Source organism: Panthera pardus, unplaced genomic scaffold (genome assembly GCF_024362965.1).
Source record: "Panthera pardus isolate Hobbes unplaced genomic scaffold, ASM2436296v1 HiC_scaffold_17, whole genome shotgun sequence".
Lineage (NCBI taxonomy): Eukaryota > Metazoa > Chordata > Mammalia > Carnivora > Felidae > Panthera > Panthera pardus.
The window spans coordinates 59,654,620-59,677,994 of NW_026526732.1; the positions used below are offsets into that span (position 1 = coordinate 59,654,620).

The following is a 23,375-nucleotide window of genomic DNA, read 5'->3' on the forward strand; positions in this document are numbered from 1 at the left end:
AATGCAAAGTAGGTGATGGGTAGGGAGGAGAGCACATGGGATGAGCACTGGGTGTTGTATGGAAACCAATTTGACAATAAATTATATTTAAAAAAATAAATTAAAAAAATATTTTCTCTAAAATTAAACAATAAAGCGAATATCCACAGGAAAAAATGAACTATTTGTGGCTCATTCGTTTAACTAACTTTCTAACTCAAATACTACTCAAATACTATACTCATTAAGCCAAAAATCTGAAAAAAATAAAATGCAAAAACTATTTGATTCATAAAACATTTATAATGTAGAATTGAGAAGGTCTTTTACATTGACGTTGCGGGTTTTTTCAACACCGATTAAGTAAAAATGTCTACCAACCATTTTGGTGGAAATCAGTTTTTCTTTTGTTACTTACCTATTTAGAAGCGGATGTCCAAATTGCTTCCTGATTTTATACAGTAAGCGAACATAGCAAGATAGATTTATTAAAAAGAAAATTCCCAAAGGCATATGGAGGCTTTGTTTTTCCTCCTCCTCACAGCAACTAAGACTAAAGAACAAAGAAAAGTGACTGACATAAAACCTACCCATGGGGGTGCCAACGCCATAACCTTTGGAGTCTATAAGGCCGCCAATCTGTGTCAGGTTACAATTCCGCTGGGTAACAAACTCAATGGTCGTTGACTCCATTAGGAAAGCATAATCAGAGGTGAGGACTCTCTGGATTCCTTCTTCATTACTTTTGACGAGTACTGACTGCCTCCTGCTACTCATAAAGGCCCACATTTTGTCATATGTAGATATTTTTGATTTCTAGGGAGAAATGAAACAGGTAAGAATATATATTCCTTAGTTTCCATGTGATCCTACAATATTTAGATGGAACTTACTATTTTTCATTTAAATTTATTTAACAAACATATCAAAAATCATGTTAAAAAATGTACAACTAGTAAATCATAGAAGCCAATAAAAAAAGAGAAAATAATATTAATAAGGAGGAACTTTTGTGCTTGTATCTCATATGAGTATCTCATGTGTATAATTTTATCTTTCAACATTACTATAACATCAAATTTGGAAGAGACAGACACTGGACACCAACTGACACTGTAACAACCTTGAGGTTTTTCTTTTTCTTTCTTTTTCCTCGTTTGGTTGACTGTGACACCCAAAGTCACATCATCCTCCAAGAATACACAAGGATATATATAGATAGGTTGAACAAATATAAGGAGTTTGTTACAAGTAAAATTCTCCACTGAAACGCAATCCAGACGCCACAGAACCTCTAGTAGCCTGCTTCAGGAAAGCTGTGATTAAGATCTACAAACTAACTAAAGTTTCCTGGACCAATAAAATTGAATAGTTTTTATGTCCAAATGAAAATTCTCAGTAAGGCTTTACTAGGGTCTTATTAGTAAAGGAATGAAATGGGTTTTGTTCAGAGGGCACTGGTAAAAACATAAACATGAAAAGGTTAGCATCTGCTTATGGAAAGCTCAGCTGTAAGCCCTTATGTCACTTAAACTCTTACACAAATACAAAAAATAATACTGAAGCTATAAACACAAGGAGGATATTCACTATATTGGTAGCACTGTCATAAAAAGTTGAAACTATTTTCAAGTGCATAAATATGCAATCTTTTTACAGCTTAAGCATGTATTTAGTCCTACATATGCCAGGTCATAAATGAGATATTACTACTTCTTCCACTAAAAGCAGGTGCACAATAATATTTAGAAAACTTATGGCATTATTTCAATGATGAAATAGGAAGAAAACCCTTAAATTTGCTGGGGGAACAAAATAATGAGTGTTTTCTAAAAACAAGTATAGCATTAGGGCTAAGAGAGGGTAAAAATTCAAACCTTTGCTCTTCAATGAAACACTAAGGCATGCCAAAAGGCCAGTGGCTCAAAGTTTGAAAGACTGCAGCTAAAAAGTCTAGAATAAGATTGATAGGATTACAAATTTGAGCAGCTTTGGTGGCATGTCAATTATTTTAAAATAACACGATCATATGTTGGAAGTAGAAAAGAAAAATGAAAGGAATATTTAAGGTTATGGTGAAATCCTTATTGGAATAGTTAAGACCAATAGTGATATTTTTTTTTTTCTTTTGAGAGAGACGGAGGGAGGGATTGCACACATGCATGCAGGGGAGGGGCAGAGAGTAAGGGAGAGAGAGAATCCCAAGCAGGCCCTGCTTTGTCAGTGCAGAGCCCAACTCGGGGCTCAGACCAACAAACCATGAGATCATATCCTGAGCTGAAACCAAGAGTCAGATGCTTAACCAACTGAGCCACCCAGGCACCCCACCAATAGTGAGATTTTGCATAGATTCATTTGGCTTCCCAAATGTTACTACATAATGACAATAGCCAGAACAAACTCACTTCCTTTCAAAGATAAAAAGTTTTTCTCCTAATGTTTTGCATCAAACGAGACCTAAATACAAAATAAAATCAAAATTAAAGCTCACCTGCAGATTAAGGAGAGTTTTAATAAAAAATTAAGTTGGACATATTTTTTGATTTAGTAAATCTGTGGCTGATAACAAATAGATATAAAATCCCATAAATGATAATTCTAAAATGTATGTCATCAACTGCACTCTCATGACTTGATAATTTAAAAAGTAACTCTTTATCAAGGAGTGATAATGAAATATCATGGTAATATGATATTACCGTGTAGTATCATAACATGGGCATACTCTCTGAGGCCTAAACCAAGCAGAGATAAGAAAGTATACAAAAAGTTATTTTTACCTAATGTGGTCATAAATTGCCTAAATTCTCTCCTTTGTTTCAGTTATAAGAACGTTAACAATTAATGTTTTATTGCTTTAGTTACATGATTTCCAATTAGTGATAACACATTCCATCCATTGACACAAGTTAATTTAAAAAGAACTTGAAAAGTAGTATTTTTGTCCCAAATAGAGGAGGACTCAGATTGTTTATAATAGCAATAATCATTTAAATATGTCTATATATTTATAAAATCATACATCATTATATCTTCCACTTTTTATAGTATTATGTATGTTATAATATGCAATATAAATTTTAAAATATTAATAGTACTTTCAAATTTAAAAATTATACAACACAAACAACTTAAAAAAGAGAAATTCATTTTTAACAGTATAATAACAGTATAAAATTCTATTTTAACAGTTAATATGTTGCTGTGTAAACAGATCAAACTTTTTTTAACAACTGAAAACCAAGAAACTAAAGACTATTTCTAATCTATCCTTTATGGATATATATAGTTTAATTTTAAATTAATGTGAATGTAGTATTATTTTACATTTGAAATATCTAATCTATAAAATGAAACTTTAATTGACCAAGTATGAATTTTACAAAATGTATTTTCATGTAAAATTCTTTGAATGTTTTCCTGCACTTATATTTTATTCTTATGAGCACTTCTTAGAAATTACTATTGATAATCATTTTGAAACTAATCATTTCCAATCTTCCATTGCTATATAAGATCTCTCATTGATTTACTTCTGATTTCCAGAAATCTATTGTCTATAATTTTTGTATAGCTTTACTCATTTTTCCTGTCGGCAGAAGATATAAGTATTTCTTTTATTCTTAGAATTGTAGAATAGGTTTAGATACAGAAGTCACCCAAATTTTTTTTGTTTCTCTTAATAAAAATAAAAACCCAAAGAAGAGATATTTCAGTTTAGAAATATACATTCTATATGGCTTGTTTGCTTGATTTGTTGTCATTCTTTGATCACAATTTCCAGTTTAGCACAGTCACTTCTTTGCACCTCCCATTGATGGCTGTAAAACACAACTGTAAAACCCAAAGTGTGATTAAAAATCATCACTGCGCCTGCAGACTCTGTGTGTGTGTGTGGTAAGGGTGGAGATGCCTTTCAATTCTCACCTATTTCTACAGCAAGTTGAAAAGGCAGACTAATCTTTAGCATCTCCCGGCAATTTTATTACTTCTATTATACTGAGTAGCAAAGAGGATCCAGTGCATCACTGGTTTAAAAACAAAAGGACTCCACAACATGAATTTTACTGAAACCTTCAAATTTAAAGCAGCTAAGACAGCTTGCAACGCATTTGAACAAAGTATCTGAACAAATTCATAAGCTGAATAGGAAGCTTAGCATGCTTTTTTCTCTACAGACCTAACCACTCGGAAATAATTGGTTACCTATACTTAAGTAACATGTAGATTCTGAATATACTCAGACTGAGACAGCAGTAATGATCACTAGCTGTATGTCTCTTATTAATGGAATCTATGTTCTTATACAAGCTATTTAATCTCTTTGAATTTCAATGTGCATAATAGTCAAATATCTCTGCCAACTTTGCAGTGTTCTTGTGATGCTCAAATAAGACACTACATGTGAGCACACTGTGCAATAGTATGATATTTTTATAATTCTGATTATTTTTCCAAAAGAGAGCATACTACCACCAAATGCTTATATGTTAATTTTCCTAAAAAATGCCAAAAGTATGGCAAAGATGGCAGGTTGACTATTGCCTTTGAGTACATGTTCTCTCCTATGGCATGAATCCACAAGGCACAAAACAATAGAAGAATGTACAACAGAAATTAATTTTTGGAAGCTGGAAAGCAGAAAGGTGAATTGTAACTCAGTTAAGTAACTTTTATAACGCTATTTCTCCCACAGAAGTCTCAGAGATTGGAATTTCTTTTTTTTTCCTTTTCTAATTTTTTATTTATATTTATATTTTTTATTTAGTTTTTGTGAACATTTTATTTTTTAATATAATTTATTGTCAAATTGGTTTCCATACAACACCCAGTGCTCATCCCAACAAGTGCCCTCCTCCATGCCCATCACCCACTTCCCCCTCTCCCTCACCCCCATCAACCCTCAAATTGGAATTTCTATATGCTTCTCAAACCCAGATGACCAAAGTTCTAAAAAAAGTAAAATTTATTGAAAGAATGTCTTTAAAAATGTTAGATCCTTGATCCTTGATCCATTCCTCCCCCTTCCCTTTCTCTGAGCATCATGGTGACTGCTCCATCTCACCCAAGCAGAAGACTAGAGGTTTTATTCTCTGGATAACACACTGGACACAGGTGATCCAGGGAGGACATATTGAAACCAGAAGAAATTTAAGTTGGAGTCTACAACCAGTGTCAGGTCTTTTTCTGTCCTGGTTCTTAGAATTCTTCCAGAAGAGACCACAGAAGATTTTTTCAAGCAAAACTGACTGCACCAGAAATATAATAATGATGATGATGATCATCATCATCATAATATCAGTTAACTCAGATAAAGTTCAGCATGTGTGATGTATTATTCTAAATTATCTATAAATATTAAATAATTCAAATTTTACAAGATTTTGATTAGGTGATAAGTATCTTTTCTGTCATCTTACAAATGAGAAAACTGAAACATGGATAGGTTAATAATTTGCCCAAATTCATGTGGCTACTTTGTGCCAAAGCCAGGAGTCAAACATTGGCATATTAGTTACTGAGTTTATGTTCTTAATCATTGCACTACATCAATTCTATCTAGGGTACATATCATGGATTTCCAACAAAATGATCTACCACATCACCCTCTAGCAAGGCTCACAGTTTTTCAGCTTTGAGCAATCATCCAGAGTTTCCAGTGAGCTTTGTAGAGTCTGTTATATATCATCAAACAACCAAGGATAACCAGATAGTTGAAGGGAGCCTCTAACATGAAATATAAAGAATAAAACAAGCAATATAGCATAAGTGTTCTCAGAGAGTTAAATATAAACAAAAAAAATTGAATGGACTCTGTTGAAAGAAAATTACCAATTTTCTGATATCAAGGGGTGCTTGGGCAGTTCAGTTGGTTGAGCATTGGACTTCGGCTCAGGCTGTGATCTCACAGTTCATGAGTTTGAGCCCCATGTCAGGATCTCTGCTGTCAGCACAGAGCCTGCTTTGGATTCTCTGTCTCCCTCTCTCTCTCTGCTCCTCCCCCAACTTGTGTGCATACTCTCTCTCTCTCTCAAAAATAAAATAAACATTTTAAAAATTAAAAAAATAGAAATCTGATATCAAAAATGAAAACCTCAAGGAAAATTTTAGAAAATAAAGTTTAAAGAAATCTCCAGAAAAGTAGTAAAAAAAAAAAAAAGTTAAAAAGACAGAAAGAAGGAAAGAAGTGATACCTGAAGGCTGAGTCCATGTCAACTACATAATGAGAGGTGAACTTTCTAGACAGGGGAAAATCAGTTAAGAGATGCTATCTTGGACATGAATTTGATGGGTTGACATAATTGAAGGAAGTACACTTTGGCTGTGGCACACAGAGTCAAGGAACATGGTACTAGAAGAGGCTAGCGATGATAGAGAAAAAGATAAGGGATCCCTCAGCTTTCTCAACTTTAGACGACTTTCTTTGTATACAGTGTATACAGTCCACTGACCTCACTTTTATCCTGGCCGTTCCAGAATTCAGATGGACTAACCACTGAAGTCCCTTCACTCTTCTTTCTTAGATTATTCACTTCAGAAAGTTATGTCATTGTAAATTCTTATTTTGAATCTTTGACATGCAAATCTTTTTAAAAGCCTCTCATCAGTTTTATAGTGCAGGGCTATCTTTCTCAAGGACCCAGAAGCCATCCTTGAAATATAATCATCAAAGAAGATAAGCACCTCTACCATCCAGTCTCTCTGGGAAGCAAAGATCTTAATTTATGTGGGCACTTTAAGTTATAAAACTACCTCCTGTCATGAAGACACTAAAAGTTTATATTTCCTTTGGGTAAGGCCAATTAACAAACACAGACAGCTATGATGCCAATACCACAACTCTTAGGAGCATACAGCAGAAGTCTATGTAACAGTACTTGCACTGGGGAAGTACTGTTGGAGATAGAAAAACCAAGACTTCAAGGTGTGTGTGTGTGTGTGTGTGTGTGTGTGTGTGTGTGTGGTGTGTGTTACGAATAATGTTTGGTCATTATTGGACTAGGAAGTAAGATGATGTTTAGGTTGAATGAATCATTGGTCTCTGGCTTAAACTAGAGAGGCACCGAGAAAGAAAACAAACAAACAAAAACATCAAAAGAAGGCTGACAGAAAGGATTATACCTAGTAGGTTGGTTGGAGGTACCTAAGAAACATCTAAATAAATTGGTCATGTGAAGTTGGAGTACAGGAAAAGGTCAAGCTAAAGATAAAGATTTTGGAGTCTTCTTGGATACAGAAGACCAAGTAGTGGATAGATGAGAAAAAAAAATTATAGAATACCAAGATCAAACTTAGTGAAAATTTGAATTTCAGAGGCTGGCAGAGACGAGTGAGCCTGAAAATGAGACGCAAAAAGAAAAAAAAAGTGAACAAAGATTAAGAAAGAAAATCTGGAAACTGTGGTGCTGCAGAAATGAAGGCAAGAGGATACTTAGTGAGGGAATGCTTACCTGTAGTGATTTGCCAAAAAAAGAAAAAAATGCATACAATGAGAATGAAATAATTTCCTTTGGATTTGGCAAGAAAGACTTCCTTAGTTATTTTAGCAAGAGCTAATATAGTGAAGTATTTAGAAAACACATAGAAGTGGATTAAGGAAGGATTTGGAGGAAGTAAAGTAGAGCCAGAAAGTGCCAAAAAAGAAAACTAAAAGTATATCAGTAACTAGGCCTCTAAAGAACAGGAGATCCATGGCAGTAGATAGAAGAATATTTTGGTTTAGGTAAGATTTTCAAAGATTAAAGAGATTGAAGCATGTTTAAATGCCAATAAGGAGGTTTCAGGAGAAAAGAGAGGTTTAAAAAGCCAGAAAAAGAAAGACAATTAATAATGCCTAGTTTTAGTATGGTGAATCTCTAGTAGAATAAAAGAGGATTTAAAACACTGCAATTGGCTTGACCTGTGATTTCAAAATATTTGTGTTAAACATATGTGGAATTATACTGACACTCTTAAGACGTATTATGTAACGAGGAAATAAGAAGCCTCAGCCAGATTTATTTATAGTAAGATAGAAAAGTGTTGAACATTTTAAAAGTAAAATATACTATGGAAACTTTAAGGTCAAAATCAATAGATAGAAGCTGTACAAATTAAACATTAGGAATAAAAATAGATTGGGGCGCCTGGGTGTGACTTGATTTTGTCTCAGGTTATGATCTTACAGTTTGTGAGTTTGACCCCCTCACCAGGTTCAGTGCTGACAGTGTGGAGCCTGCTTCGGATTCTCTCTCTCTCTCTCTCTCTCTCTCTCTCTCTCTCTTTCTCTCTCTCTCTCTCTCTCTGCCCCTCCCATGATCTCTTTCTCTAAATAAATAATTAAAAATTAAATTAACAATCAATAAAATATTGTACACTGAGTGTGAAAGTTGTATGTAAACTCAGAAGAAAGGACATATCAAGTTGCACATAAGACTGTAGGTGAAAGATGGGACACATTGAAAGAACCAAGTATACTATGTTTTGTTTAATCTACTATGATTAAGATTGGTTTTTTTCAATGAAGTCATTACCAACTATTGTCAAGGGACAGGATAAAATCACGGATAGGAACGAAGAAAATGTACAGTCTCTGCAGGTTTCCTAGCTTTGGTGTTACAGAGAGGAAAGGATCAATCAATGTAGGACACCAGGAATGATTCAGGAATTGAGACATAGCTTGGCCTTGTGCATTACTGCTGCTAACTGATTAGGAAAGACTTTCAAGAAGAATGTATTATTTAAAGCAATATGAAAAATGAAAGTCAGGTAATAAGCTAAGCATGAAATAATGTAATTCTCTTTAAGGAAAGCATTGAGATAATGACAAATTGAGCATAAGAGAAAAGCTGTTCAGATAGAGTTTAGCCAAGTAAAAGAAATATTGAATTAGTGGGGGAAAAATCTTGTTTTACTCCTTTACTTAACACAGATGAGAGAACTAAGGCTAATTCATAAGAAAAAAAACAATTACCAGTGAACATAGATTTGGAAAGAGAAAAGTGATGATAGGATTTATGACATCATAATTTTACAGAAGAATTTTAATTACATAACAAGGTAATTAATTCTTTGGCAAAAATGAGAAACATTGCTAAGTATTATCCTTATAGTTATGTTGTACATAATAATTTAGATAAAGTTAAGCAAATAAATTAAATCATGACTCAAAGAGATTTCTGGAAATGCATACGAAAGTCAAAGCACTACAGAGGAAAGCACATTTAAAATTTTCTTATTTTCTCAAGCAACTTACCTTGTGATTCCGAACAATGGAATCCATTTCTTTGTTGTTGTTTTTGTGCCCCACTTAAAGACACTTTTTCTTCTATGTTAAATCGGATGCATTTAGGATGTCAATGTTTAGCTGTGTTTGTTTTATCAAAATGCTGAGGTCTGTAAGCTGATTTGGTTTCTGCTACATCAGCACAAAACCAATGAAACTAGTTCATAAGGCACTGTCTTTTTATAATAGTTTTATGGGCTATGAAGCATCAACAGAAGGATAAAAGAAAATATTCTTGTCAAGAATAAACTTACAAAGAGTAAGAGATACAATACTTTTAAAAACTCGAAGATGCCAAATGATTTGTGCTTTAAGAACAGATTTCGGTATAAATACTTAAAATATTTTAAACATAGAGCTAGCTAATGATTTACAATTTAAGAATATATTTGTTTTAGTTTCTGACAGAACTCAAAGTTTACAACCTGAAATTATTTGGCTCTTTGCAGATCTCAAATAACTAATGATTTTAGGCAGTGTTTCCTGAGCATTTTTAGAGAGACTTTTAGAAGTGGTAAGATTACTATAAGGATAGTGATTTGAAGTTTTGTTTCTATCTCTTATAAAATGTTATGAAAGCTAAAAAAGCAAGAATTACTCTTGTACCATTTGCATAGAACTTTTCTTACTGGGAGCAACACATTGTACAAATACAAAGCCACCTTCTTTTCTTAAAAAAAATATTTGGCTTAAATTCTTTAGTACACAAATGAATTTTTTTCCCACAAACAAATTCTTCACCTTCATTCGTTTTGCTTGCTGTCAAGTACAAATTATAACTTGGAAACCCTATTGTGCTCATTAAACCTGTCAGCCTAAAAATGAGAAGAAAATAACATTATCAATATTTGTGTGACCTCCAGAAGCAAGAATTTAAAATTAACTTCTAAGTATGTTCTAGGTTAAACTTTATTTTCATGAATAAAACTCCAACTCCTTAACATTAATCTTCTTTGAACTTTCATAACCACAAAGTATCAGGATCACAAAGACAATCCCATACTATTTTTGAGATGGTCTATTATACATAATATTAGAAGTGTTGACTACAACTCAGATTCTTTAACAGCGTTAATCAAGTGGTACAAGACCCAAAACACCTTGAAACAATCTAAAGAAGACTTTCTATTAAGAATCCACTTATTTTGATTTAAAAAAACATTCAGGAAAAATGTTTTATCTTCTAAACCATTATGTCTGGCAGCATTAGTTGGACTTTGGTGTATGGATGAATATGGTGAAATTACTAAAAAAAGAGGCAATTATTTCTCACCAATTTTTATCATTAGCAAAGTAAATTTGTCGTACTGGACACTTACTCAAGTTTTTCCTTCTCAATAAATTCCACATAACCAATTTTGTTTCTAATATTAACCTAAATATTTGGGCAAAAGTGCTATCATAATATTTCTTATTTGTTATGAAAAAGTCACATGTAATAGTCCCTAATACAAGGTTTGGAAATAGCCTATTTCAAGGTTTCCCTTGGTAAAGGAGAATTTGGCTGAGATTTGCATTTTAATTTTTTATTACAGTAAATAAATTACCAACAATACTGGAACATATGTGCTAGGTAAGAACAGCTGAGCCCTATCTGGACTCATCTGACCTTGGTCACTAGGAAATTAGAGTTAATTCAGGAAAACAGGACTGAAGCCATATGTGGTTCATATCAAAGATGGATCTGAGGCTAGTGCAGTGATTTGAAAGCATTTGGTTGTTAGCAAACCTGTCAGTCCTTGGAATAATTCTGGCAGTTTTATCTCAAAGCATCTGCAATCTCTTAAAACAGGAAATTTGAAGAGAAGGACAATGAAACAATGTTTTTCTTGTGTTACTGAGAGTTAATAGAGGAATAAGAGATGACATTTTGAGCAAGCATGATATGATGGGCAGCAAACTTAAAATGATCTTGTGCAGTTAAAGGCAGTTATTATTTTTAGGTGGTTAACCAGTATTTGATAACTCATTCTGCACTATTGAGAATCCCTGATATAATGAGTCTTCTGTTATAGCATTTTATTCTTTAAATGAGCTATCCTGAACTTTCCTGGTCAAATGCTTTCTCTTCTCATAAATAATAGTAATCAACAATATATTTTACTATCATTTGGCCAATTTTAAATAAAATTAGGAAACAACTTCACCAAGTCAATGGAAAACCTTGAATAAGCCCCAATTTCTTAGCTATATCTAATAAAAAGCTTCCCTACAAATCTCACAGAAATGTTATGATGAATAGATGAAAAAAATATGAAGTCACTTTGACAAGCTATCAAGCTCTCTAAAGGTATCAGACTGTATTCTTATCTCAAGTTTTATGTAATCAATCAATGGAGAAACAGTAACTCTATACTATGACTGCAGCATTTGCCCACTGTGTTACCCTATACATAGGGTATATATAGGCCCTATACAGGCCTTTACCTGTAGAACAATTTATGATTTTTAGAAATATGGAAGCATTCACTTGCTTACTCATTTACTCAGTTATTTTTTCAATCTAATATATATTGAGCACCAGCCAGGTGGAACTGCTCATGCCAGGATGTGTATGCAGAGACTAGCCAAAAACAAAGCATGGCCCCTGTCGTAGCAAAGCTTTAAGTCTCATAGTACATGACAAGTAAACTAAGAATTTACTTTGTGCGATAGGTGCCATGACAAATGACAGATAAGGTGGAACCAAAGACATGACAGAAAGTCAGAGTAAGTAAGTTTCTTTCCTTTAAGATTCAAATCACTAATGGGGTGCCTGGGTGACTCAGTTAAGCATCAGACCTCAGCTCAGGTCATAATCCCATGGTTGGAGCCCTACATCTGGCTCTGTGCTGACAGCTCAGAGCCTGGAGCCTGCTTCAGATTCTGTGTCTCCCTCTCTCTCTCTCTGCCGCTCCCCTGCTTGAGCTCTATGAATAGATGTAGGAAACGCACGCACACACACACACACACACACACACACACTCCAAAATAAAAACCTCAACATTTGAAACTTTTTTTAATGTTTGTTATTTATTTATGTGTTTATTTATTTATTTATTTATTTATTTATTTAGAGAGCCTGCACAAGCAAGGGAAGGGTAGAGAGAGAATCTGCCTTTTGAGAGAGGCAGAGGGAGAATCCCAAGCAGGCTTCATGCTGTCAGCAGAGAGCTGGTCATGGGGCTGGACTCAACGAACCATGAGATCATGGCCTGAGCCAAACCAAGAGTCAGTCCCTTAACTGACTGGGCCACCCAGGTACCCCTCAACATTGGAAACTCTTTTTAAAAGAGTCATCATTCTCATTTTCAGCCAGTACCTTTTCTAGGGTTTCATAATTTTATTAGGAGGTAATACAAATCTCACCAAAGTATTTTAAAGATACATAATATCTGTATTGTTATAACCTTATTACATTAAACTATACATAAAATGAATGCTTTGTTTATAAATACTAAATAAATGGCCTTAGTTGAGTCCCAGGGACTTAAGGGCGAAGACATGAACAGCCTTATTAACATCTCCATCCACTGACTGGACAAGCCTACTTGATCACAATATTCATGAATTTAATATGTATAAGGTAACTGTATTAATCACTACCTGAATCTTTAACCTGAGGCACCTTTTAATTAGAAGAGCCACATTCTAACATAGGGGCTTGAACTTGTTTTCTCTGACTGGAACCCACTTTCCTTGAATATTTGTGTGCCTCACTCTTCACTTCCTTCCAGTCTTTGCTCAAAATCCACCTTCTCAAGGAAAACTTCCACTTTTTATATTATTTAATAATTCCAACTCCCGACTTACCATAGATATGCCTCCTGCTTTACTTTTATCCATAGCTCTTAATAACTAGGTAGTATATTTCCTATTTTTATCTATGCATCTGTTCAGTTTCTATCTCCATCCACTATGAGATAAACTATGAAAATGGACATGTTCTTCTTGTTTTGTCTGGACAAAACGGCCTCTATACCAGGAACAGTGCCTCATAATACCAATAGGTATTTATTGAGTAAATGAGCCCCAAAGATGCATAGATATATGAATAAATGCACACAATGGAATTATTTCAATTGTTCTAAAATTTAAAAGACAGGGATATGAGGGCAGCCTGGGTGGCTCAGTTGGTTAAGCATCTGACTTCAGCTCAGGTCATGATCTTATGGTTCTTGAGTTTGAACCCCGCCTTGGGCTCTGTGCTGACAGTTTGGAGCATGGAGCTTGCTTCAGATTCTGTGTCTCCCTCTCCCTCTGCCCCTCCCCTGCTCATTCTCTGTGTCTCTCAGAAATAAATAAACATTAAAAAAAATAAAGTAAAAATAAATAGAAGACAGAGGTATTAGTCTCAGCTCTGGTATTACCAAGCTAAGTGGTATTTGGTGAGTAATTTCATCTCGCTGGAACTCAATTTGCTCATATGCAAAACAAATGGGTTAGACCATATAAATGCTAAGATATCTTTCATCAGAGTAGGTCTGTATAACTATGCATATTTAGCAGAATAACTAGGTACATTTACTTCTTTCTTTCTGTTCTGTTCATGGTTTAATTTAATAAGGAAAAGAATACCACTGGCCTAGTTTTAAAGCAAAGCATAAAGAAATCCACATCATTGCACTGCATAAATAATTTTAAGTTTCATTTCAATGTTAAAATGTAGTTTATACATATTAATAAAAATACTATAATGTAATTCACATTCCACATATCTCAAGGAAGATATGTGCAGTAGGATTACCGTCTTCTCTGTTCTTTCCCCAGTTCCAAATCATCACTGTCCTAACCCCTTTGAAAACAAACCAAGGTATAAAACCCTACACTTTTAAGACCCATACCATTCAATCTGACTATCGAATTCCTCTTACTATAGTCTTCTACTCATTTCTGGATATTTCTATAATTCTTAGTATATTGTAGTACCCAGATGTTTGTTTCTATTAGTAATGGACTAGTAAATGTTTAACAATTGGCTTTCTGCAAAAGGGGAAAAGGCCTGGATTTGTAAAGTTTCCTGGTTTTTATAGTTTAAATATCCCTACTATTGCCATTTTAAGCTATGGGCATGATATAAACCAAATTATAAAATTCTTGAAAATTTAATTCCTGCAAGTCAGTATAAGCCAGCTCCAATAACAGCACTGCATAGCCTTCACTGGAAGTCCTGAGTGACTTCATGTTATTTAACAATCATTTCAACAGACTTTCTTAGTAGAGCCTTAGCCACCCAAATCCATGGTCATACAGGTTATTTATCAACACCTACATTTTCTTTACTTTCAGAATCAATTTCTCAAATATCCTACTGCATGATTATCAGCTCTTTCTTTTCTAGAGTGCCTATTCATTTCTTTTTTTTTTTTTTTTTTACTGTCTACATTTTCCAAGCTCATTGTTTCTTCATGCCCTTTGATGGGCTATATTCCAATTCATCAATACTCCTTACTTCTTTATAGTCCACTTTATTCAAGTGAACTCTCATGACCTGTAATTCCAAAATTAATGTTGCTAATATCCTAAATTCACCAACCTCTCTCTCTTCTTTGGGAAAGCTAACTTAACCTCAATCCTGAATAAAACCGACTATCCACCTCCTCTAAGTCTGTAGCAAAGCAGCACAGTGTTGCTAGAAAAAGTCATACTACAAAAAGTAAAGCTAAAGTAGGTGCTCAGTACTATCCAAAGTATAATACTTACCTCAACTTATTCTCCATGATGCCTATTTCAACTTTCTCTCCTTTTCTGAAACTCCAAACATTTTGTGGACTCACTCACCTGTCGGCAATTGACCTTGCCTTTACTTCACAGTGAAAAATGAAATCACTTATAGGAACAAACTCAAGAACCAATCCAAAAACCTTCTGGTAAAAATCTCCTTATATCATATATTGCAAGCTCTCCTCTTCTCTTTCTGTTCTGTTCCCCTTGTTCCCACAGTGAATCCTTCATTTTGTGGTTTGGATTCTGCCACATCCTTTTTGTCTTTTACAAGAATCTTACATAATTATTTCTCTTGTATTACTGCCCTTCAACTGACAACATTTAAGCTTGCTTGAGTCTTTTAGATCTTAACTTCTCTTTGTCTTGCTGACATTCTTTCACCTGACAGTACTATATTTTTTCTTTCCTTCTCTTTACAACAGAGTTGCCTTCATTATTCCATTTCCTGATTTTCCTACCTAGTCCTCTACCCACGCCAATATGTCTTCCAGTTACATTCTTTTTAATAAATCTGAGTAACTATACCAATGGCCTCCATATTTTAAAATTTAAATTTTGTTGTTGTTGTTTTCAGGCTACCTGCCACCCTCCAACATGCAATGCTCTTAACTGTTCGTGCACCTGACATCCTCTATCAACAGCTCTCTTCATATCCACTGCTACCCCTTTCAGCCTGTTCTTTACACTGAGCCAGAATGATCTTTCTGAATCTCAAGCTTGGTCATGTCAACCCACACTTTATTAATTCAGTGATAAGGCTCTCTGTTACTCCTAATCTGAAAAGATGATAATAACTGAAGCTATAAAGCTCTAACAGACAAAACCATTTGTCTACATATTTTCTCCTTATTCTTTTCTGACAAACCTCTTTCTAACAGGAAATACATTTGCTATCCTCTCATTCATTGTAATTTAATCATGTGACCCATTTTTGCCCAGTGATATAATCAGAAGTTGTTAATGGAGCTTCTGGTGAAATCTTCTCTATAAGGCTGATTCAATAGGCATGCTCCCCAGGCCTTTCTAGACTAACTCTGTGTTCTCAGCACATTGAAGCCAACATCTGTAGATTTTAATTATACATTCAATTTAGTGATTAGCTGTGTTTTTCATGACTCTTACCGGGTTATGGTGTCAAAGTACGTCTCTACACCTATTACAGGTACTGACAGAAAGACTCTCCATAAATATTTGAAAGAACGAAAAAAAATGCACTTAATGAAGTGATAGGCAATTAGGTATGAAATTCATAAAAAATACACCATAAGGAAACATGCACCATAATTAGAATTTTCTTAATTCTAAAATTTAATTTTATAAAGTCTAAATGTTATTAGCTATCATAATGTTGTTATTGAATATATATATTTACATATTCTTAGCTGCTTTTCTTAAAACTTTTTAGCCGAGAATTTGCATACAAAATGTTATGTTGAGCATTTTAAGAACATGATGTTATTTAAACTCTCATATTCCTGTGAGATACATTTTGTGAGACTCATAACGAAAACAAGAAAAGTGAGATGAGGGTAATTAGACATCTAGTCCAAGGCTTAAGGTAGATTCCTAACTTGTATGCAAAAGCAAGTTGCTGTGAGTTACAACAATAGGCACAATTTTGTTGAAATTGCGTTTCTGTAGTCTTTGGTATTATTTAAGGTGATTTTTTAAGGTGATTATTTAAGGTGATTATTTAAGGTGATTCACAGATAAGCTAACATACACTTTCCAAATTAGCTACCATAAGATGAAGTAAAATAGACGCAAAACAATAGATTCAGGCTAACAGAGTAAACAAGAGTAAGTTTTTAAAAAGACACCCCATGGCTCAGTTGGTTGAGTCTGACTTCGGCTCAGGTCATCATTTCACAGCTTGTGAATTTAAGCGCCATGTCAGGCTCTGTGCTGACAGCTCAGAGCCTGGAGCCTGCTTCAGATTCTGTCTCCCTCTCTCTCTCTGCCCCTCCTCTGCTCTCTCTCTTTCTCTCTCAAAAATAAATCAACATTAAATTTTTTTTAAAAAACAGATACCTTAAATAATTAGGCAGAAGAATAAAATATGTAAAGAAAGCTAAAGAAATGCCAAAAGAAAAAAATCTAGTAGAAATACGAATGACAAAAACAAAACCCAGAACTATATGCATAGTACAACTAAGTTGGTAGCTTTTAAAAACCATCCTTTGAAGTTAATTCCAAAAATGATAATTCCTAGTATGTGTTAAGTGATTTCTAAATAAAGCTAACTTTAATCTTTAGAGCATGGTAAGAATAGTTTGGTTGTGCGAGTGGGTGTGTAAGTGTGTGTGTGATATGTTGACAACCTGTTCAACTCCCTTTATATCCACTGAGCAGGATTAAATCCACTGGAGAGTACATGAGGACCATTTTAGGAAGCTAGAGGCTAAAAATGATTTAATCCCAGGCCAGTTTACAAGGAACATGAAAAAATATCCACCTTTTTCCAGCACGGGGTTTCTCCCAGGCAGCAATGCCAACAACAACAGGTGAGGCAAAGTGGTTTATATGGTTTATCACTTTACACTGCCATCCATTAAAGACAGCAAGAGAAACAATTTTCATGCATTCTACTCAACACTTTTATATTTAACTAAAATTACTTTCCTCATGACTTCATCCTTTCTTTTGACACAAACTAGACTACTAGAATCTTCTCCTTCTATACCTCTGAGTAGAAATTGCCAGGCTTTTTGCAGTGATGCCTCTAATTAGTATTCACATCCTATCCTCCAATAGTCATTACAATTTAGTAAACTATAGACTTTTATGTTGTCTTTTTCTGCACTGTGTCAATCACACTGGCAATTAATTTTGCTTCTTCTTCTATCCAGGTATTCAATTTAACATATACCTATTTAAAAACAAATGAACAAATAAACAAAAATAACTCCTCATCTCTGAGTTAGAGTCCCATAACTTGAGTAACTATGAGTTTGATTCAATTTCATTTCTGTTTGCAAATCTCAAGATTTATTTTTGTTCAGCAGGTTCTATAATAGGGATTTCTGTGCCAGATATCTCTTTCACCACACCACAGTCACTCAAGAAGAATAAACTAACCCAAAGTTTTTATACCAGGGACCTATGTTGTTTTCCAAATATGTCCAACCTTGAACTTGATTTGATCATAGATAACCTTCTACATAATCCATTGAATTTTCAACTTCACTTCTGGATGGAGTGCTTACATTTTTAGAATGAATTATCAAAGTACAAGGTACAAAATATTGAGAGAAAAGTAAAACAAATAAACAAGGGTTCCAAAGTAGAGTTCAGTGAATATATGTGTGATGTTTGTGTGTTATTTAATCAGCCAATTTTATCAAATTTTGGAATGGAAAATAACTACTTAACCGAAAAATCCATCTTTCCTATAATTCATTTAACAAAGTACATAAAGCTTTGTATCATACTTTAATGGACTTTATTTTGAAATGTTACCTACCTATGTGATAACTGACTTGTCAAATTAAAACAAAAAAAAAATTAAGGGGGAAAGGAAAAGAAATATTAATTTTAAAAACTAGGGAGGAGAATCATTCTCTCCCTCTGTCTCCATCCTCACAACAATCCAATAAGCAGGATAAAATTTTACCTCTCATTAAAGCTGAGAAAACTGACTTGTCAAAGATCATATGGCAAGTAAGAGGTAGAGCTAAGTGAGGAGAATGATTCTTGACAATGCCAATGAACTTAAAAAACAATATGGATTGCTTGGATAAATATCCAAATCTACTTATACTTATAAAAATCAAGATAATTTTCTGACATACCTATATCCATAACTTTTATCTTTAAATGTGTTGGCATCAGTCTGGCTATATTGTGGTTGAAAGAAATGAATAAAAGTATAATCTACTATTTAAAACACAAACTAAACTAATTCACACTCACAGAATTACCATTTTACAACTCAAAATTCATTTCAGATTAGGTTGAACTTTCAAGATCACTTCAAAGAAATTATAACCATAATTCAACCTTCTTAATACCAGAGGAGCTCAGTTGTGACTCAAAATACATTAAATTAGATATGGATGAATTTAGTTATATAAGAGAAACATCAACTGCAAATATGGTACAAAACGAAAAATTAAGGGGCGCCTGGGTGGCTCAGTCAGTTAAGCGGCTGACTTCGGCTCAGGTCATGATCTCACGGTGGGTGAGTTCGAGCCCCGCGTCGGGCTCTGTGCTGACAGCTCAGAGCCTGGAGCCTGTTTCAGATTCTGTGTTTCCCTCTCTCTGACCACCCCCCCATTCATGCTCTGTCTCTCTCTGTCTCAAAAATAAATAAACGTTAAAAAAATTTTTTTTAAAAACAAAACGAAAAATTAAAACTAACTTAGGAATAGGAGTAAAAACACGAATAAATCTCTAAAAAGATAAAACTGAAATTCTAGGTCATCACTTCCGCTATTATTAATGAATATTATAATTCTATAAAAATATACATGAACCAATTTGTAACTGAAAGCTAATGAATAGCATTAGTGAAAATTACATTATAAATGATATAAAAACCATCTCCAAAGAAACTAAAATTCAGTAAACATAACATAGATGAACTTTTTATTTGTAATATATTTACATAAGTATTCATCTTGTAAATAGTATAATTCTAACCATTTAATTACTATCTGAGAAAGTAAAGATGAATGGTTATTTTACCCTCAGTATTTATATGTAATAATAATTTGGTATTCACTTTTGCATTTAAGGATTTTATGAAAACAAAGTACTTCTCTACTCTGATACTTGGTAGCCAGGGAGATAATAATAACAATAACAGTATTATCATGCAATGTTATTTCAACTTTTACGATTTAGTTATCTATCTTTCCCTGCCAGATTTTCTATCTTGACTAAGATAACAAACAAAAAAGGAGAAGTCTTTCTTAAAAAATATTCATCTTTTCACTAGAATGTATTTGTAAAAATGCATTTACTTCTCATGTGACTGCTCCTGACCATGTCCAGAAAGCACATACTTCTCTTTAAAGAGAAAATGAAACAATACACCTTTTTATATGGATATTGTCAAATTAACACATGCAAATGATTTTTGCATCTTCAGAACAGTCCCTTTATTTTAAATTTGCTCACATTTTTAAAATTCTTTTTTGGAATTGCCTTCAGGTGTTACACCATATACTTTTGAATATGCTTATTATTAACAATCTTAATCGTATAAGGGTAGGTTTTCCTTTTGAAAATAAGTCAAAACATTTGGAGTAAAATAATGTATGTGTAAGCCATACACTATTTTTCTTGTTGTTCTAAAAGCAGAGATAACAATAAAGTAAAGGAGTTGAGTTTTTTTTGTGTTGTATGTAAGTGTATCCTAAAACCAATTCCAAAATGGAAGTTCTAAAAATTGTCTTAGCAGTCACAACATAAAGGCAGCCTCCTGAGTTGTTCCCTTAGTGTGACGGTATTCATTTCCTGTACACAATCTACAGGATTGGTACACAATGTGGTCTTTTTAACAAAAAGTTTTTTACTGTGAACATTTTGATTTATCTAGCAAAAAATATGTTTATAAAAAAAGTAGATCTTCCTGTATCTCTATAACATCTGTATGCATAACAGAATGATAAATTGGACATTTTACTTGAGGCACTAAGAAAAAATTGACATAAAACAATACGTAAAGTGTGAAATAGACAACCATGAGGACATTTCATAGTAGATCTAGAAGCAATTGATGATTGCTCCACAAGGGGATATAGAAAGATAATGAAAGATTAAGAATGGATATTTTAAGGCCAGTTTGTTTAAGAAAGAGCTATTCTCCGGCTGTGATTCTCAATAGTCTTTTGCTTTGGTTCAGGTTGGGGTGTACATATAGCATTTACCTAATAGTTCCAAACTGGTTGTGAGGCAAGAATTTGAAGAGATTGATCCAAATCCCCTTCACTGGTTGACACAGAGCACCGGTGCCCCTCACACACTTAGGAAAGCTAAGGAGTAAAAGCCTACATTTGAGAAGTAATGGCATCCATTTCCAGGGTGGCAGAGAGGCATCTAAAACCCCAGGGTGAAATGCAGGCATCTGAGTAAGAATGTCAGTCTGGAGCCAGTGTGATAGCAAGTTTGCCCATGAAAGCGGTTGCCATGGGAAGAGGCAGTTTGCTTTCCAGTTAGCACAAATTCAGCATTTCTGAGGTAGATGTCACAGCTATTTCACCAGAATCCTGTTGATTCTAAAAAAGTCGCAGATGTTGAGGAATGCTGTCTTTGCTGATGGAGAGTTTCTTGTTACACCATCCATCAAAAAGATATTATGTCAAGAAGGCATCAAACCAGATGGTAAAGACAAGTTTTGAGATGGCAGTCTGACGAACTCCAGCCCTAAATTTTGACTGATAACATCTTTTTGACTTGATTAAAGTAAGCAAAACTGCTCGCATAACCAATTAATTTGCCTAAGTAAGTGCTACTAACAAAATATCTATTTAAAAGAAGCCAAGTCAGTCGCTTCTCGGCCTTTTGGCTAAGATCAAGTGTAAATGAAGCCAAGTCAAATTTTTTTTTTTGCAAAATTTAGGTATATAGCCAACTGAAAACAGTAAAAAATATTTCTTAAAGTCCTTTTATAAGAAAAACCACCAAAATGTTTGAAAATTTATTTTGAGCAACAGAAAATACTATTGCAATGCTTCACTGAATAATTTTAAGTGTTGCTTACTTTTAGAAAATAAGTTGCATTATTATTCAAATAATTAATTGAAATAAAGTTTTCTTCAAAATCTTTCCTGGAAATGTTGCCATTTAAAAATATATTGCTTTAGCTGTCATAAAGCTTAGTTATTTATTGCACTCAAGTTAAGCAAATATGCATTCATGGGCCTTGCTCTTACATTTCATGATTTCCGAAGTCTTCTAAATAAAGTATTGGATTTTTTAGTAGTTTCGTCTTCAGAGATTGCATGCAACTATTTGACTAGGCATCTGACACATAGGGACATTATTCTCTACCTAAAATAGTATTTAGTGTCCTTCAGTGTGCCCATGTGGCCAGTACATAACAGACGTTAGACAGTTATACAGAAAAAGTTCACAGAAGTGAAGCCAAGGGCAGGGGTATATGTGTAAGCCAGAGAATGCTCATTAATTCAACAAAGGAACTTAGGACATCAAAGACTTATGAACTTTTCTGTATGTGATGTTTTAGGTAGTAATCTGAAGGCATTGTTTTCCATTCAAAGGCCTCATCAATCTAGAAGTTTCCTTTACTGCCGCCGGTGGGGAAAGAGAAATTTCTACTCTTTCACAATGTCTGTTGAAGGAATTTCACAGACAGCGAAATGTAAATAAATGAAGAAATCGATCTTAAAAAAATCGCATTGACCTAATATTTAGTAAGCTAGGAATAGTAATAGTATAAGATTATAGAAATACACAATATCTCTTAAATTTAAACAACTGTAAGCAGAGACTGAATAAATTTGGAGTTTATATAAAAGCCCTGCCAAAATAGCCATTTCAATGAAGGTAAAGTGGGACACTATTCACAATGGGTCAAATAAAAGTAAGTTTATGGTACTAAACTACACAATAATTTTAAAAAAAGATTTCATTAGGTGAATCTGCCAATTCTTTTTCATTTCTTTGTGTTTAGAGAATATAGAGTATATGTATCTACATAATTGTGAAATAATCAAAACAAAAACTGATGTAATACATAGATAGAAATTCTTCAAAATAACTGGTCAGACTGTTCTATTTAATTGAAACAAATAACCACTTGTGATGTTGATTTTAAATAATTTGATCTAAATCTGCTCTTCTGTAATTTGCATTAGTAGAGAATTCATTCTTCTGATATACTTTACTTGTTTTCTGTCATCAGATCACCTTGCCTCCAACCTTGCTGAAGCCATTTAAGTCAGTCTCCTCAAATTCCTTATGTCCTCCTTGTACGTTACCAGAACTATTCCCTCCTGGATGTTTTATCCAGCTGTGCTGTTGCTCATGTGTTCTTCTACCTCTCCAAGTCTTCATTTCAACAAGTATGCTTTCTCTTCCTTGTATTTTCTGTCTCTTTCTTTCAAGTGTCTCCTTTCGTTTTGCACACTGAACCTTAAAAGTCGCAAATAGTTCTCTCACGTTCTTCAGCATGTCTTCTTGACTTGTGCACGCCTCTCTGGAATTATATAACACTTTACTTTCCTGGTTCCTCCTTCCTAATCCACTTTAAGGTGTTCTTTTCTTTTTTCCTGCCTTCTGACATTTGGTTTTTCTCATGTCTCTAATGCTTTTTTTTTTTTCTTGACTTCACCTGTGGTGAAACTACTAATTTAAAATTTGAAAAATAATATGCCAATGGCATTGTTTTTCTCATCTATGTCTCCCTTATGAGTCAACAAAACATGTCTAATAATTTATTTAACATCACCATCTACCC

At 33.8% G+C, this 23,375-nt stretch overlaps 1 protein-coding gene across 6 annotated transcripts in view; it reads right to left on the minus strand.

Annotated features, from left to right (window-relative positions):
- GRIK2 (glutamate ionotropic receptor kainate type subunit 2) overlaps positions 1–23,375 on the minus strand; it is a 654,159-nt gene that overhangs the window by 37,113 nt on the left and 593,671 nt on the right. For all 6 annotated transcript variants that reach the window (XM_053904616.1, XM_019442973.2, XM_053904617.1 and 3 more), the window contains exon 15: positions 570–795. In XM_053904616.1, coding sequence (XP_053760591.1) covers positions 570–795 — 226 coding nt within the window. The remainder of the gene's footprint in view (positions 1–569; positions 796–23,375) is intronic.